General features: G+C 51.5%; 1 protein-coding gene across 1 annotated transcript in view; it reads left to right on the top strand.

Annotated features, from left to right (window-relative positions):
* LOC140425497 (nucleotide-binding oligomerization domain-containing protein 1-like) overlaps nt 1–3,328 on the top strand; it is a 47,082-nt gene extending 43,754 nt beyond the window's left edge. The window contains exon 10 of the mRNA XM_072509825.1: nt 2,462–3,328. Coding sequence (XP_072365926.1) covers nt 2,462–2,531 — 70 coding nt within the window. The 3' untranslated portion in view covers nt 2,532–3,328. The remainder of the gene's footprint in view (nt 1–2,461) is intronic.
* Nucleotides 3,329–14,073: the final 10,745 nt, after the last annotated feature.

The following is a 14,073-nucleotide window of genomic DNA, read 5'->3' as shown; positions in this document are numbered from 1 at the left end:
AGGGAAGGTGGAGTGATGGGAGGAGGGAGAGGGAAGGTGGAGTGAAGGGAGGAGTTAGAGGGAAGGTGGAGTGAAGGGAGGAGGGACAGGGAAGGTGGAGTGAAGGGAGGAGGGAGAGGGAAGGTGGAGTGAAGGGAGGAGGGAGAGGGAAGGGTGATGGGAGAAGGGACAGGGAAGGAGGAGTGAAGGGAGGAGGGAGAGGGAAGGTGGAGTGAAGGGAGAAGGGGCAGGGAGGGTGGAGTGAAGGGAGGAGGGACAGGGAAGGTGGAGTGAAGGGAGGAGGGAGAGGGAAGGAGGAGTGAAGGGAGGAGTTAGAGGGAAGGTGGAGTGAAGGGAGGAGGGACAGGGAAGGTGGAGTGAAGGGAGGAGGGAGAGGGAAGGTGGAGTGAAGGGAGGAGGGAGAGGGAAGGTGGGTGATGGGAGAAGTGACCGGGAAGGAGGAGTGAAGGGAGGAGAGACAGGGAAGGTGGAGTGAAGGGAGGGGGGACAAAGAAGGTGGAGTGAGGGGAGGAGGGGCAGAGAAGGTGGAGTGAAGGGAGGAGGGAGAGGGAGGGTGGAGTGAAGGGAGGAGGGACAGGGAAGGTGGAGTGAAGGGAGGAGGGAGAGGGAGGGTGGAATGAAGGGAGGAAGGACAGGGAAGGTGGAGTGAAGGGAGGAGGGAGAGGGAGGGTGGAATGAAGGGAGGAAGGACAGGGAAGGTGGAGTGAAGGGAGGAGGGAGAGGGAGGGTGGAATGAAGGGAGGAAGGACAGGGAAGGTGGAGTGAAGGGAGGAGGGAGAGGGAAGGTGGAGTGAAGGGAGGAGGGACAGGGAAGGTGGAGTGAAGGGAGGAGGGAGAGGGAGGGTGGAGTGAAGGGAGGAGGGACAGGGAAGGTGGAGTGAAGGGAGGAGGGAGAGGGAGGGTGGAGTGAAGGGAGGAGGGACAGGGAAGGTGGAGTGAAGGGAGGAGGGACAGGGAAGGTGGAGTGAAGGGAGGAGGGACAGGGAAGGTGGAGTGAGGGGAGGAGGGAGAGGGAAGGTGGAGTGAAGGGAGAAGGGAGAGGGAAGGTGGAGTGAAGGGAGAAGGGAGAGGGAAGGTGGGTGATGGGAGGAGGGAGAGGGAAGGTGGAGTGAAGGGAGGAGGGAGGGAAGGTGGAGTGAAGGGAGGAGGGACAAAGAAGGTGGAGTGAAGGGAGGAGGGACAGGGAAGTTGGAGTGAAGGGAGGAGGGACAGGGAAGGGTGAAGGGACAGGGAAGGAGGAGTGAAGGGAGGAGGGAGAGGGAAGGTGGAGTGAAGGGAGGAGGGACAGGGAAGGTGGAGTGAAGGGAGGAGGGACAGGGAAGGTGGAGTGAAGGGAGGAGGGAGGGAAGGTGGAGTGAAGGGAGGAGGGACAAAGAAGGTGGAGTGAAGGGAGGAGGGACAGGGAAGTTGGAGTGAAGGGAGGAGGGACAGGGAAGGGTGAAGGGACAGGGAAGGAGGAGTGAAGGGAGGAGGGAGAGGGAAGGTGGAGTGAAGGGAGGAGGGACAGGGAAGGTGGAGTGAAGGGAGGAGGGAGAGGGAGGGTGGAGTGAAGGGAGGAGGGACAGGGAAGGTGGAGTGAGGGGAGGAGGGAGAGGGAAGGTGGAGTGAGGGGAGGAGGGACAGGGAAGGTGGAGTGTAGGGAGGAGGGAGAGGGAAGGTGGAGTGAAGGGAGAAGGGAGAGGGAAGGTGGAGTGAAGGGAGAAGGGAGAGGGAAGGTGGGTGATGGGAGAAGGGGCAGGGAATGTGTCACCTTGATGGCCACAGGGAATGGGTGTCCTCCTCTAAACAGCCGCAGTGTCAGGTGCACCACCATTTGGCACAGGTTAGCCGAAGTCTTCAGCAGCACAGATGGTCCAGCAGCTCCAGAAAGGACAGGCAGTGACAGTATACACACCCTTTAGCACCTCCTCCTCTACCTGTCGAGTCTCACGACTGACCCCTGCTCTTCTTGGGCAGACGCCTCTTGTGCAGGGCCCTCACTGGGCAGGCCCTGTGTGGATGTATTACATTAATAATTCACCATCTGTATCTGTGCTATGCTGTTGCCCTTGTGGGCTCCACCTACGGGCCATTGTATGGTATTATCCATAAGGTAACATGTTGGGGCCTGTATGGGCTCCGCCCATGGCTCCTCCCCTTGAAGGGAGGTATAAAGAGCAGTCGACCTCTAGGCGGCTCTCAGTGTTAGATCTGTTGCAGGCAGGCACTGTTCTAGTTGATTAAAGCCACAGTTTATTTCTACTCTTGTCTTGAGTGAATTGATGGTCACATCACCCTGTGCCTCCAAAGGGCTGCCATCCGGTGCAGTTACAGCAGGTCAGGGGGTTGAGAAAACAGGGCATTTTTTCCATTGGCTGTCGAACATTGTTGAATGTGAAAGAAAATACAAATAATATTGGTTGGCCTAAATTTCGCAAGCAGCCATTTCATGGTGTTTTATTTCTTGTGTGTCCCAAATTAGCCTGAAGAACAATAAAATATCCATTGAAGAAGCCACAGCTCTTCATGCAGAGCATCGGATTGTGTTGTGAACAGCATCTTCTGGGCGGGATGTAGGACTAATAACCTGTGCCAAGGAGCTATGACATCCGCTATGCTACCTGAAGAGAATTTAACAAATACTGTGCAAGTATTGGTAAAATCTACACTGTCCTGAGTTATTTCTGTCCCTTTATTTTTGAAAATATGTTTTTTTCAACTTTCAACTGACTCAAAGTTTTGTCATTTGAAATGAGATAGTACACTCAAACTTCTTTAAAAATGTAAAGGCATCTCCAAGATGAAGGTGAGAAAGAAAGAAACCCCTTGGAGGGAAGTGTGAAGAGAGCGACATTTCCTATAATTCAGACACCCATTGAAAGCTCTTAACTGTCTAAGGAGGTGACATTAAACATTCAAAGTGCTGGATATTGAAATAATGGCTGCCACAGACAGACACACCCAAAACCCCTTTTAAATACACAATGGGTGAAGTATTTTGAGTCCAGATTGGAGGCACTGCCGAGAGATCGCAAGAACTTCCTCAGCAGAGGAAACAGGCAGAAAGCTGGGCTCTCTCCCTCTCTTGGAACAAGTGAATTACTGGGTTCAAAAGCCAACTTCAAGAGAAATCTACCAGCAAACTAAGATCTCATAATAATTGCATCTTCTACATTCGACTGCATCCATGAAACCCCCTAATCCAAAGCAGCCCGACATTTAAAATGTTGCAGCTCCTGGAAATTAAAGGACACTTAACTATATTATTTGAAACTTTTTTTTTATTGCTCTCTAAGTTCCCTTATTTCTGATATCTGTGTGTTGTGACCACACATTTTATTATTTTATTTCACAGGTTTAAAGGTTAATAAATTTGCTCTTTCTTCATGTCTGGAAAACCATGTTTGATTGGGTCCTTATTGCTCACAGCATAAATAGTCAAATACATTTTGATTTGGAAGGGCACAAAGAAGCTTAAACCCTTTGTTGTGATCAACCGAGGAAGTTGAGTAGAGGGGAGCCGGTTCATTCCTTCTCATCTGGTCAAACAATGCCATGTAGCTCCAGCATATCAGATCTGAGGCTACCATAAAGATGCACTGTCAATCCCTGCCACCCCGCGAGGTTTCCAAGTAAGCCTCATTGTAATTGCCGAGGAAGTTCCAACATCCCATGGACGATTGCCCTGTACTGGACACCATCGAAACTATGATATAAATTGTAAACTTCAGATGGTCCTGACTGTCTTAAAGTAAAAGCTACCTGGAAGACATTAGAAGAATTAAAACCACTTCTAACATCTGGGTAACCATTTGTACTCACCCACCCCATGGGACTCCCCCAACATCTCCAACCCCTCACTCCCGGTGACCCACTGACTAACCCTCCCATGGAACGCCCCCAAACTCCTCCAAATCTGCACGGGACCGCATAGTACTCTCCCAAAACCCCTTACTTACCACAGGATCCCCCGACGACCTCCAGTGCCCCCTTGGACCCCCCCCCCCACTCCCCAGCTACCAGCCCAGTGTGCAATTATCACCCCACCCTTGACTAAACCTGCCACCAACTACCTCCTCACCCTCTACACAACCCAACCCCCCACAGGACCCCCTGACTAGCCGCATTATCCACCCCCCCCCAAAATAAATTCACCATCCTCTGACTGCAAACCCCATAAACTGCACCCTCCTCACCGCCCTGCGTGTCGACCTCCCACAGGACCACCCCACTGCCATTCCCCTCCTCGCTGACTACAATCCATACCATCGCCCCCCTTTATCCTTGCCCTCTCAGAGTGATCAGCCCCTTAAACCCATCTGTTTCATGGCAGCTAATGCCATTAAAAAGGGAAGTGGCTTCCTTACCTCCGATTGCCCTGCCCTTGACACAAGGCCTCGGGAACCTGCTGCGCCCCCCCCCCCCCACCCCCCCACACCTGATCTAATCCAGTCTGAGTCAGATGATCAGGTGAGAAAGGAGCAACTTCATTCCCAGGCAAGTGACCCTGATTGTCACTCCATAGACGTTACAGGTGTTTCAAAAAGTAAAGCCTATAGACATTAAAGTTGTGGAATACATTGATGGGGCCAGGGGTGCGGGGATGGGGGGGGGGGTGAAGGATATGTGGGGCCGGAGCCCGCAGTGCCAACCGGGGCCACCATGTAGCCCATTGGACCTAGTTGGGCACGTGACTACGCACTATGCTAACATTTTGGCCTTTCACCCTCTGCAGACAATGGATATTGGAATTCAACCAGTAATGGTGGCCTTCCTGCTAGTCACCGCAGCCCTGGGGGATGCTCGGTGGCTGTACAAGTTGGTGCTGCTTGAGGAGGAGGAAGCTGCAGCAGCGGAGTGTGTCACAGAGGGACAGGAGGCTGCCAGCCAGGATGGAGAGCCGGCTGCCCAACAGGCCGAGGAGGAGGTGCTAAGGAGGCGTCGCATGAGGCATTGTGTGTATCGTCATTTGAGGGACTGCCGGACCGGGCATGATGTCGAAGACTCCGGCTGAGCAGGGAGACAGTGCGACATATCTGCCAGATCATAGCACACCTGGCACCACGGCGGTATGAGGCAGGACACCCACTCCCGATGGCCACCAAGGTGACGGTTGCTCTGAACCTCTATGCCATGGGGTCCTTCCAGGCGTCGAGTGGGGGCCTGTCCGGGAACTCACACAGTCCTCAGTGCACAGGTCACCCGTGCCATTATGGAGGCCCACTATGCCCAGGCAGCTCAATAAATTCACTTCAACCCACCAGGATACTCGGGCAGGATGTCCCGGGTCCAGGGGGTGATCAACAGTGTGCATGTCGCCCTCCAAGCACCTGCAGATGACAGGCTGCTCTACACAAACTGAAAGGGTTCCATTCGATGAACGTGCGGCTGATATGTGACCATCAACTGCGCATCATGCACGTCTGCGCCCGATAGCCAGGCAGTGCGCACGACGCCTTCATCCTGGCACACTCGACGATTCCTGACATGTTCGAGACGCCCTCCAAGCTGAGCAAGGGGGGGGGGGGGGGTGGCGGGGGGGGGGGGGTTGGGTCCTGGGTGGCAGGAGCTATCCACTACGGTCGTGGCTGATGACACCTATCCGGAGGCCACAGACCGATGCTGAGACTTGTTTCAACAACGGCCATGTGTTGCTCTTATTAGCCTTAGTTTTATCAGCTCTGATTATGTCACCTTTGCTCACGAGCCGCCAGGTATCTTTCGGATACCACCACGTGGTTCCAGCTCGAGTTATGATTAATAAGACAGCACACCGCTTAGTAAGATTGAAATCAACGGTCATTTATTATGTACAGCAATACATACTTACAAAATAATCCTACTTTCTATATCTCTACCTACCACTACTGGCCAATACTTAACTTTTGGGGATGGCCCACCAGGTCAGGGAAACGAATGGTTTATCGAATTGGGTCTGGCCTGCGGGATTCAAAACGCTGATACAGGTCGATGGCTAGGAGTCTCTATTGGGTAGCGATCACTGTAGTCAAATTTACGGTTGCTGGTCGATGATTTTTGCGAAGGTTGCGAGCAGGAGAAGAAGGGAGAGAAGGGTCGATCTGAACTTGGCCCTTATTTTTATAGGGCCCAGGGGCTTCCCGCCTCTCGGGGCGGGCCTTGACCCTGAGTCCCAAGTGATTGGACTTGTTCCCAATCACTGGGTTCGATACACTCCAATAATGGGGCGATTCCTTGATCGGGGGATGGTCGTTCACCTGTCTTTGTCTCGGCCACTGCTGGCGCCCAGAGGTCTGGCCCGGCATTCAATTGCTAATATGTTGCAATTGCTCCCGGGGATAGCCGATTAAACTGCAGATGTCTGGGTTGATGTGCTACTAATGGTCGCAGGTATCGATCTGGGCCGACTTCCCCAGAGCCGAATACGCTATTCTGTCTGCAGCTGTCCGTTTGTGCCCTGTTGGCGGCTTTTCCCATCAGCCTTTTGGGTTAGCCATTTTATATCGGGTTTTGGCCAAATTAATCGGGAATCAGCCATTTTAGGTGGCTACACATGCAGCAACCAGGTCTGTGATCGAGCGGTGCTTCAGACTGTGCATTAAGAAAACTCATAGTGTGTCGGCGGGGGGGGTTGGGAGGAATTGGCATAGAGGGTAAGCAACATTTGCTGCTGATGCCAGGTCTCTGCCAGCCTTATCCTTCCTTCTGTGTGAACTCAGCATTCTGAAAGTTGCAGATGGCAAACCCTCGTAGACTAGCTGCAGTGTGTCTTTCACATGGCACACAGTAGCCAGTGAGCTATTGGCAAAGGCTGGCATCATGCAAACGCCACCCGCCTCTCAATTGCTCTCAAAACATTTTCTCTCCTTGCACAGGACAAGTTAACGCCTGACAAGCACGAAAGACAGACAGGAGGAAAGGGACATGGCTCCTCTCTGGTACTCACACCAATGGAAGAGTGGGCTGCCAGCTGGCAGGGGAGATTTAGGGACCATTCATGCCCAGACAGCGAGGTCAGAGTCTAGCCTCCATCCAGTAAGGAACCACACTTACTGTCTTTACAGACAAACCTATGGAGCCAGCCTATGCAGTCACTCACTCTTTCGAGTACAGGTGCCATCTAGAAGAGTCCTGCCCCCGAACCCGAGTCCAGCTCCAGCTCCAAGATCACCAGCACCAGAGGGTTGCTGGGCAAGAGGCTTTAGCTAAGTCAGAGTCAGGTGACGAGCCTCTGTGAGACGTCCTAGACAAGATGCTGGAGAGGCAGCAAGAGGCAGGGAAACATCAGGCATAATAGGCTCTCAACAGAGTGGCAAGTCAGGCTGAGGAGTCTACCTGCTGGCTGAAGTACCAACATGTTCATGCATCAAGGTCTCCAAGGGGAGGGTGGCCGTTGCAATGGAGAACCTGGACCAGCAGAACGTCCAGTTGCTGCCGGAGATGCATGCACACCGTGTAAGGGGTAAGTTCATTCTGCTTGCTGTGAGGATACTTGGCAGCCTTCCAGGGCCAGGCTGTTTACTGGAACATGAGGCACCAGGGGCGGGATTCTGCCGGAATTGGCGGGACGGGCAACTCCGGCGGGAAGGAGTGGCGTGAACCACTCTGGCGCGGGCCATCCCAAAGATGCGAAATCCTCTGCACCTTCAGGGGCTAGGCCGGCCCCGGAGTGGTTTGCGCCACACTGGCCGGTGGGGAAGGGGCTTGGCACCACGCCAACTGATGCCGAAAGGCCTCCGTCGGCCGGCGCGAGTTGGCGCATGTGCGAGAGCGCCAGCGTGTGCTGGCGCCATCCCAGCGCATGCACAGAGGGCTTCGTCTCCGCACCGGTAATGGCGGACCGCTACAGCCACCAATGCGGCCCCGATCGCGGGCCAGCTACCGTGGGGGCATCTCCCGGGGCCAGATCCCACCCGAGAACCCCGCAGGCCGCCCGCGCTGCCAAGTCCCGCCGGTAAGGACCGACTCTAATTTATGCCGGCATGACCGGCAAAAAACGGGCGGCCACTCGGCCCATAGCGGGTCGGAGAATCGCCAGGGGGTCGGAGAATCCCGCCCCAGGTATTCAGCCTCAGGTATTCTCATGTATCTTGCTGACTTTCCCAACTGCTTATCTAATCTATTAGACTTATTTACTTCATTCTATAAATATCAGGAATGGAATTCTGCGATATCGCGGCCAAGTGTTGACACCGGCGCCAACGGGCCACCAGGCCCAGGAATTCTCCTCTTTATCGGGGGCTAGAATGGCGCAAGAGTGCTGCTCCAGCGCCGAAAGCCAGCCCTGCACGGCCAGCGCGGGTCCACGCATGCGCGCGAGGCCATCTCCGCGACGGCCCTACAGGGTCCTGGCGCGGAGGAACATAGCTTCCCCCCTGGAATGAGCGCGCCCACCGAGCGGTAGCCCCTGATTGCGGGCCTGGCCACCATGGAGGTCCCCGCCGGAGTCAGATCCCCCACGCCCCCCCCCCCCCCCCACCGGGACGGCCCCCGCAGCCAGAATGCTGAGGTCCCGTTGGGTGGGACCATGTGTAAACCACGCCGGTGAGACTCGGCGGAACTCGACGGGCATTCGGCCCATCAAGCGCGGAGAATTGCCACGGGGTCCGCTTTGAACGGCCCCTGACCGGTGCTGCGGCGACCGGAGAATCGGCGGTTCGGCGTCGGTGCGGCATGGCGGGATTCTCGCGCCCCCCCCCCCCCCGCCAATTCTCCTCGGAGAATCCCGGCCCAGGTCTTTTTGCTCGTTCGTTGGACTTCACCTCGGACCTGAGTCGCGACAGGTGCCAGGGGCCGAATCTCGCAGCCCCCGTCGACCCCAGGGTCCCTGACGAGCAGATGGGCGAGAGAGTCTTGTGTTATCTTCTTGTTTTACATTATTTTTATATTATATTCTTATTTGTATTATTCTTTGCTAATAAAGTATAGTAGATGAACTTCTGCCGTTGCTCTCTTTATTACATTGTGTCCGAATCATAAAGAGCCCTTGGAGTAATCCAAGATGCACCTATACTCCATCGCTGTAGCCATAGGTGGGCCTTTGCTGTGGTTATGCAAGAGTGGAGACTGGGCAACTAAACCCCCCTCTCCCCCTCCCTATGAATAATTTCCATTTAACTCACAGCTTGTTTTAAAAGTTCATTTAAATATCCTGATGGTTGTCCTGCAGGAGTTCTAGTTTGAGGGCCCTGGTGATGGCCCCATTGCCGTTAGCCCCAGGGACGTATACAGGGAGTCCAGTGGTGGAGTCGACTATTAAGATATGGAACCAGTTGAGGCGGCATTTTAAGTTGGACAAAATGTTGGTGTTGACACCACGGGAACCCTATGTTTAAGCCTGGGGAGGGTGCGGTATGGCTGGGCTGTATTGGAAGTGGAGGAAGGAGGGGCTGGAACAGGTTAATGATATGTTCTCGGAGGAGAAGTTCCCTGGACCGAGTGAGCTGTGGGAGAGGTTTGAGTTACTAAGAGGAAGCGAGTTTAGGTAGAGGCAGGTGTGGGACGTTGTGCAAAAGGAGTTGTTGACGATGCCCCAACTACCGAAGTATACGTTACTGGAGCAACTGCTGCTTCCTGATGACTTGGGAGAGGGCATGATTGGGGACATATACGAGTGGCTGGGAGAGTAGGGCAAGGCACTGGTGGTAAGGATAAAGCATAAGTGGGAGGAGGAGTTGGTGAGGGAGAGAGGATGCGGATGCTGGTGTGAGGCGATGAGGCGAGTGAACTCAACCTCCTCCTGTGCAAACATTAGCTTGATTCAGTTCAAAGTGGTGCACAGGGTACACATGACTCAGGCTAGCTGGAATTAAAAGCTAGTGTCTGTAATGGTGACCAGAGGGGCAGCACTGTGGCGCATTGGTTAGCACTGCTGCCTCACGGCGCCGAGGTCCCAGGTTCGATCCCGGACCTGGACACTGTCCGTGTGGAGTTTGCACATTCTCCCCGTGTTCGCATGGGTGTCGCCCCCACAATCCAAAGATGTGCAGGGTAGGTGGATTGGCCACGCTAAATTGTCTCTTAATTGGAAAAATGAATTGGGTACTCTAAATTTATTTTTAAAAAAGTAATGGGGCCATGAACTATCGTCGATTGTCATAAAAACCCATCTGGTTCACTAATATCCTTTTTGGAAAGGAAATCTGCTGTCTTCCCCTTGGTCTGGCCTACATCTGCCTTCAGGCCCACAGCAATGTGCTTGACTCTTGAATGCTTACCGAGATGGCCTAGTAAGCTACTCAGTTGTATCAAAGTGCTTTGAAGTCCAAAAGAAATGAAACTGGACAAAATTTTAAACTGTTCCCAAACCTCCGACTTGTTTTTCTTGGCCAATTTGTATGCTTCGTCCTTGGATGGAATACTATCTCTAATTTCCCTTTTAAGCCATGGATTGACCACCTTTCCCATTTTACTTTTGGGCCAGACAGGAATAAACGATTGTTGCTGTTCCCCCAGACACTCCTTGAATGTTTGCCATTGCCCACCAGTCATCCTTTTATGTAATGTTCTCCAGACCATCATAGCCAACTGGCACCCCATATCATTGTAGTTTGATTTATTCAGATTCAGGACCCTAGTCTCAGAATCAACCATGTCACTCTCCACCATGATGAAAAATTCTATCATATTATGGTCACTCATCCCCAAGGGGTCTTGCACAACTAGATTGCCAATGATTCCGTTCTCATTACACAGTGCCCAGTTTAGGATGGCCTGTTCTCTATTTGGCTCCTCAATGTATTGGTTCAAAAAACCATCCCGGTTACACTCTACGGTATTGTGACTAATTTGATTTGTCCAATCTACATGCAGATTAAAATCATCCATAATTAGAGATGTTCCTTTATCGCATGCGTCTTTAATTTCTTGTTTGATGCCATTCCCAACCTCACCACCACAGTTTGAGAGTCCATATAAAATGCCACTAACGTTATTTGGTGTTTCTCAGCTCGACCCATACAGATTCCACATTGTCAGAGTTAATATCCTTTCTCACTATTGCGTTAATTTCCTCTTTAACCAGCAATACAACTCCTTCACCTTTTCCTTTTGTCTGTACTTCCTAAATATTGAATACCTCTGGACGTTCAGTTCCTTCCCTGGTCACTCTGCAGCTATGTCTCTGTAATCTCGATTACACCATACCCATTTACATTTATTTGCGCGATTAGTTCATCCGCGTTATTGCAAATGCTCCGCGCGTTAAGGCACAAAGCTTGCCTTTTTAACATTACTTGTCCCGCTCCCAATATTTTTCATTGTGGCCCTTTTGAATCGGGCCCTTAGTTTTTCTGCCTATCATTTTTCTTATTCCTCTTTCTGTCTTTTGTTTTTGTCCTTCAACCCTGGATCAATGAAAATTGTGGGAGAGCAACACCAGGCAAACCTAAAAATGATAGGTCAACCTGGTGAAGCTATACCATAGGATGACTTGCACGCCAAGCAATGGAAGCAGCATGCAATAGATAGGACTAAGCGACCCCAGGATCAGCGGATCAGATCTAAGCTCTGCAGTTCTGCCGCATCCAGTTGTGAATGTTAGTGGACAATTAAACAAATAACTGCAGGAGGATGCTCTACAAATATCTCCATCCTCAGTGATGGGGCAACCAACACATCAGTGCAAAAGTCAAGACTGAACCACTTGCAGCCATCTTCAGCCAGAAGTGCTGAATGGACGATCCATCTCATCTCCTCCTGAGGTCCCCAGAATCACAGATGCCAGTCTTCAGCTAATTTGATTCTCTCCACGTGAAATCAAGAAATAGCTAAAGGAACTAAACACTGCAAAGGCTATGGGGTCCTGACAATATTCCAACTGTTTAGCCACTGTTGTAATATTCAATGATGTCATCGAGAAAGCAGAAAGAAGACAAGCATGCCTTTGTTGAAGACTATCTATAATACAAATGAGACTTCACCACAATGTGGCTGAATCAATCTGAGGAGTTAAGTACTGAAGTACAGAAGCCTTGTGCTCCAAAACAAACTGTGTTCTTAGCCAGGTTGGTCAAGTCCTGTTAAGATGTGGACATGCCGGCGTTGGACTGGGGTGAGCACAGTAAGAAGTCTTACAACACCAGGTTAAAATCCAACAGGTAGCACGGTAGCACAAGTGGATAGCACTGTAGCTTCACAGCGCCAGGGTCCCAGGTTCGATTTCCCGCTGGGTCACTATCTGTGCGGAGTCTGCACATTCTCCCCGTGTCTGCGTGGGTTTCCTCTGGGTGCTCCGGTTTCCTCCCACAGTCCAAAGATGTGCAGGTTAGGTGGATTGGCCATGATAAATTGCCCTTTGTGTCCAAAATGGTTAGGAGGGGTTATAGGGTTACGGGGATAGGGTTGAAGTGAGGGCTTAAGTGGGTCGGTACAGACTCGATGGGCCGAATGGCCTCCTTCTACACTGTAGGCGAGATACTAAATGAATATTATTCGTCAGTATTCACTCAGGAAAAAGATAATGTTGTGGAGGAGAATGCTGAGACCCAGGCTATTAGAATAGATGGCATTGAGGTACGTAGGGAAGAGGTGTTGGCAATTCTGGACAGGCTGAAAATAGATAAGTCCCCAGGGCCTGATAGGGATTTATCCTAGGATTCTCTGGGAGGCCAGGGAAGAGATTGCTGGACCTTTGGCTTTGATTTTTATGTCATCATTGGCTACAGGAATAGTGCCAGAGGACTGGAAGATAGCAAATGTGGTCCCTTTGTTCAAAAAGGGGAGCAGAGACAACCCCGGCAACTATAGACCAGTGAGCCTCACGTCTGTAGTGGGTAAAGTCTTGGAGGGGATTATAAGAGACAAGATTTATAATCATCTAGCTAGGAATAATATGATCAGGGATAGTCAGCATGGCTTTGTGAAGGGTAGGTCGTGCCTCACAAACCTTATCGAGTTCTTCGAGAAGGTGATTGAACAGGTAGACGAGGGTAGAGCAGTTGATGTGGTGTATATGGATTTCAGTAAAGCGTTTGATAAGGTTCCCCATGGTAGGCTATTGCAGAAAATACGGAGTCTGGGGATTGAGGGTGATTTAGAGATGTGGATCAGAAATTGGCTAGCTGAAAGAAGACAGAGGGTGGTGGTTGATGGGAAATGTTCAGAATGGAGTTCAGTTACAAGTGGTGTACCACAAGGATCTGTTCTGGGGCCGTTGCTGTTTGTCATTTTTATCAATGACCTAGAGGAAGGCGCAGAAGGGTGGGTGAGTAAATTTGCAGACGACACTAAAGTCGGTGGTGTTGTCGACAGTGTGGAATGATGTAGCAGGTTACAGAGGGATATAGATAAGCTGCAGAGCTGGGCTGAGAGGTGGCAAATGGAGTTTAATGTAGAGAAGTGTGAGGTGATTCACTTTGGAAGGAATAACAGGAATGCGGAATATTTGGCTAATGGTAAAGTTCTTGGAAGTGTGGATGAACAGAGGGATCTAGGTGTCCATGTACATAGATCCCTGAAAGTTGCCACCCAGGTTGATAGGGTTGTGAAGAAGGCCTATGGAGTGTTGGCCTTTATTGGTAGAGGGATTGAGTTCCGGAGTCAGGAGGTCATGTTGCAGCTGTACAAAACTCTGGTTCGGCCGCATTTGGAGTATTGCGTACAGTTCTGGTCACCGCATTATAGGAAGGACGTGGAGGCTTTGGAGCGGGTGCAGAGGAGATTTACCAGGATGTTGCCTGGTATGGAGGGAAAATCTTATGAGGAAAGGCTGATGGACTTGAGGTTGTTTTCGTTGGAGAGAAGAAGGTTAAGAGGAGACTTAATAGAGGCATACAAAATGATCAGGGGGTTAGATAGGGTGGACAATGAGAGCCTTCTCCCGCGGATGGAAATGGCTGGCACGAGGGGACATAGCTTTAAACTGAGGGGTAATAGATATAGGACAGAGGTCAGAGGTAGGTTCTTTACGCAAAGAGTAGTGAGGCCGTGGAATGCCCTACCTGCAACAGTAGTGAATTCACCAACATTGAGGGCATTTAAAAGTTTATTGGATAAACATATGGATGAAAGTGGCATAGTGTAGGTTAGATGGCTTTTGTTTTGGTGCAACATCGTGGGCCAAAGGGCCTGTACTGCGCTGTATCGTTCTATGTTCTATGTTCTATGCTTGTTTCA

This window comes from Scyliorhinus torazame, chromosome 6 (genome assembly GCF_047496885.1).
Source record: "Scyliorhinus torazame isolate Kashiwa2021f chromosome 6, sScyTor2.1, whole genome shotgun sequence".
In the NCBI taxonomy this organism is placed as follows: domain Eukaryota; kingdom Metazoa; phylum Chordata; class Chondrichthyes; order Carcharhiniformes; family Scyliorhinidae; genus Scyliorhinus; species Scyliorhinus torazame.
The sequence above is the reverse complement of the archived record's forward strand: the minus strand, read 5'-3'. Positions and strand labels throughout refer to the sequence as shown.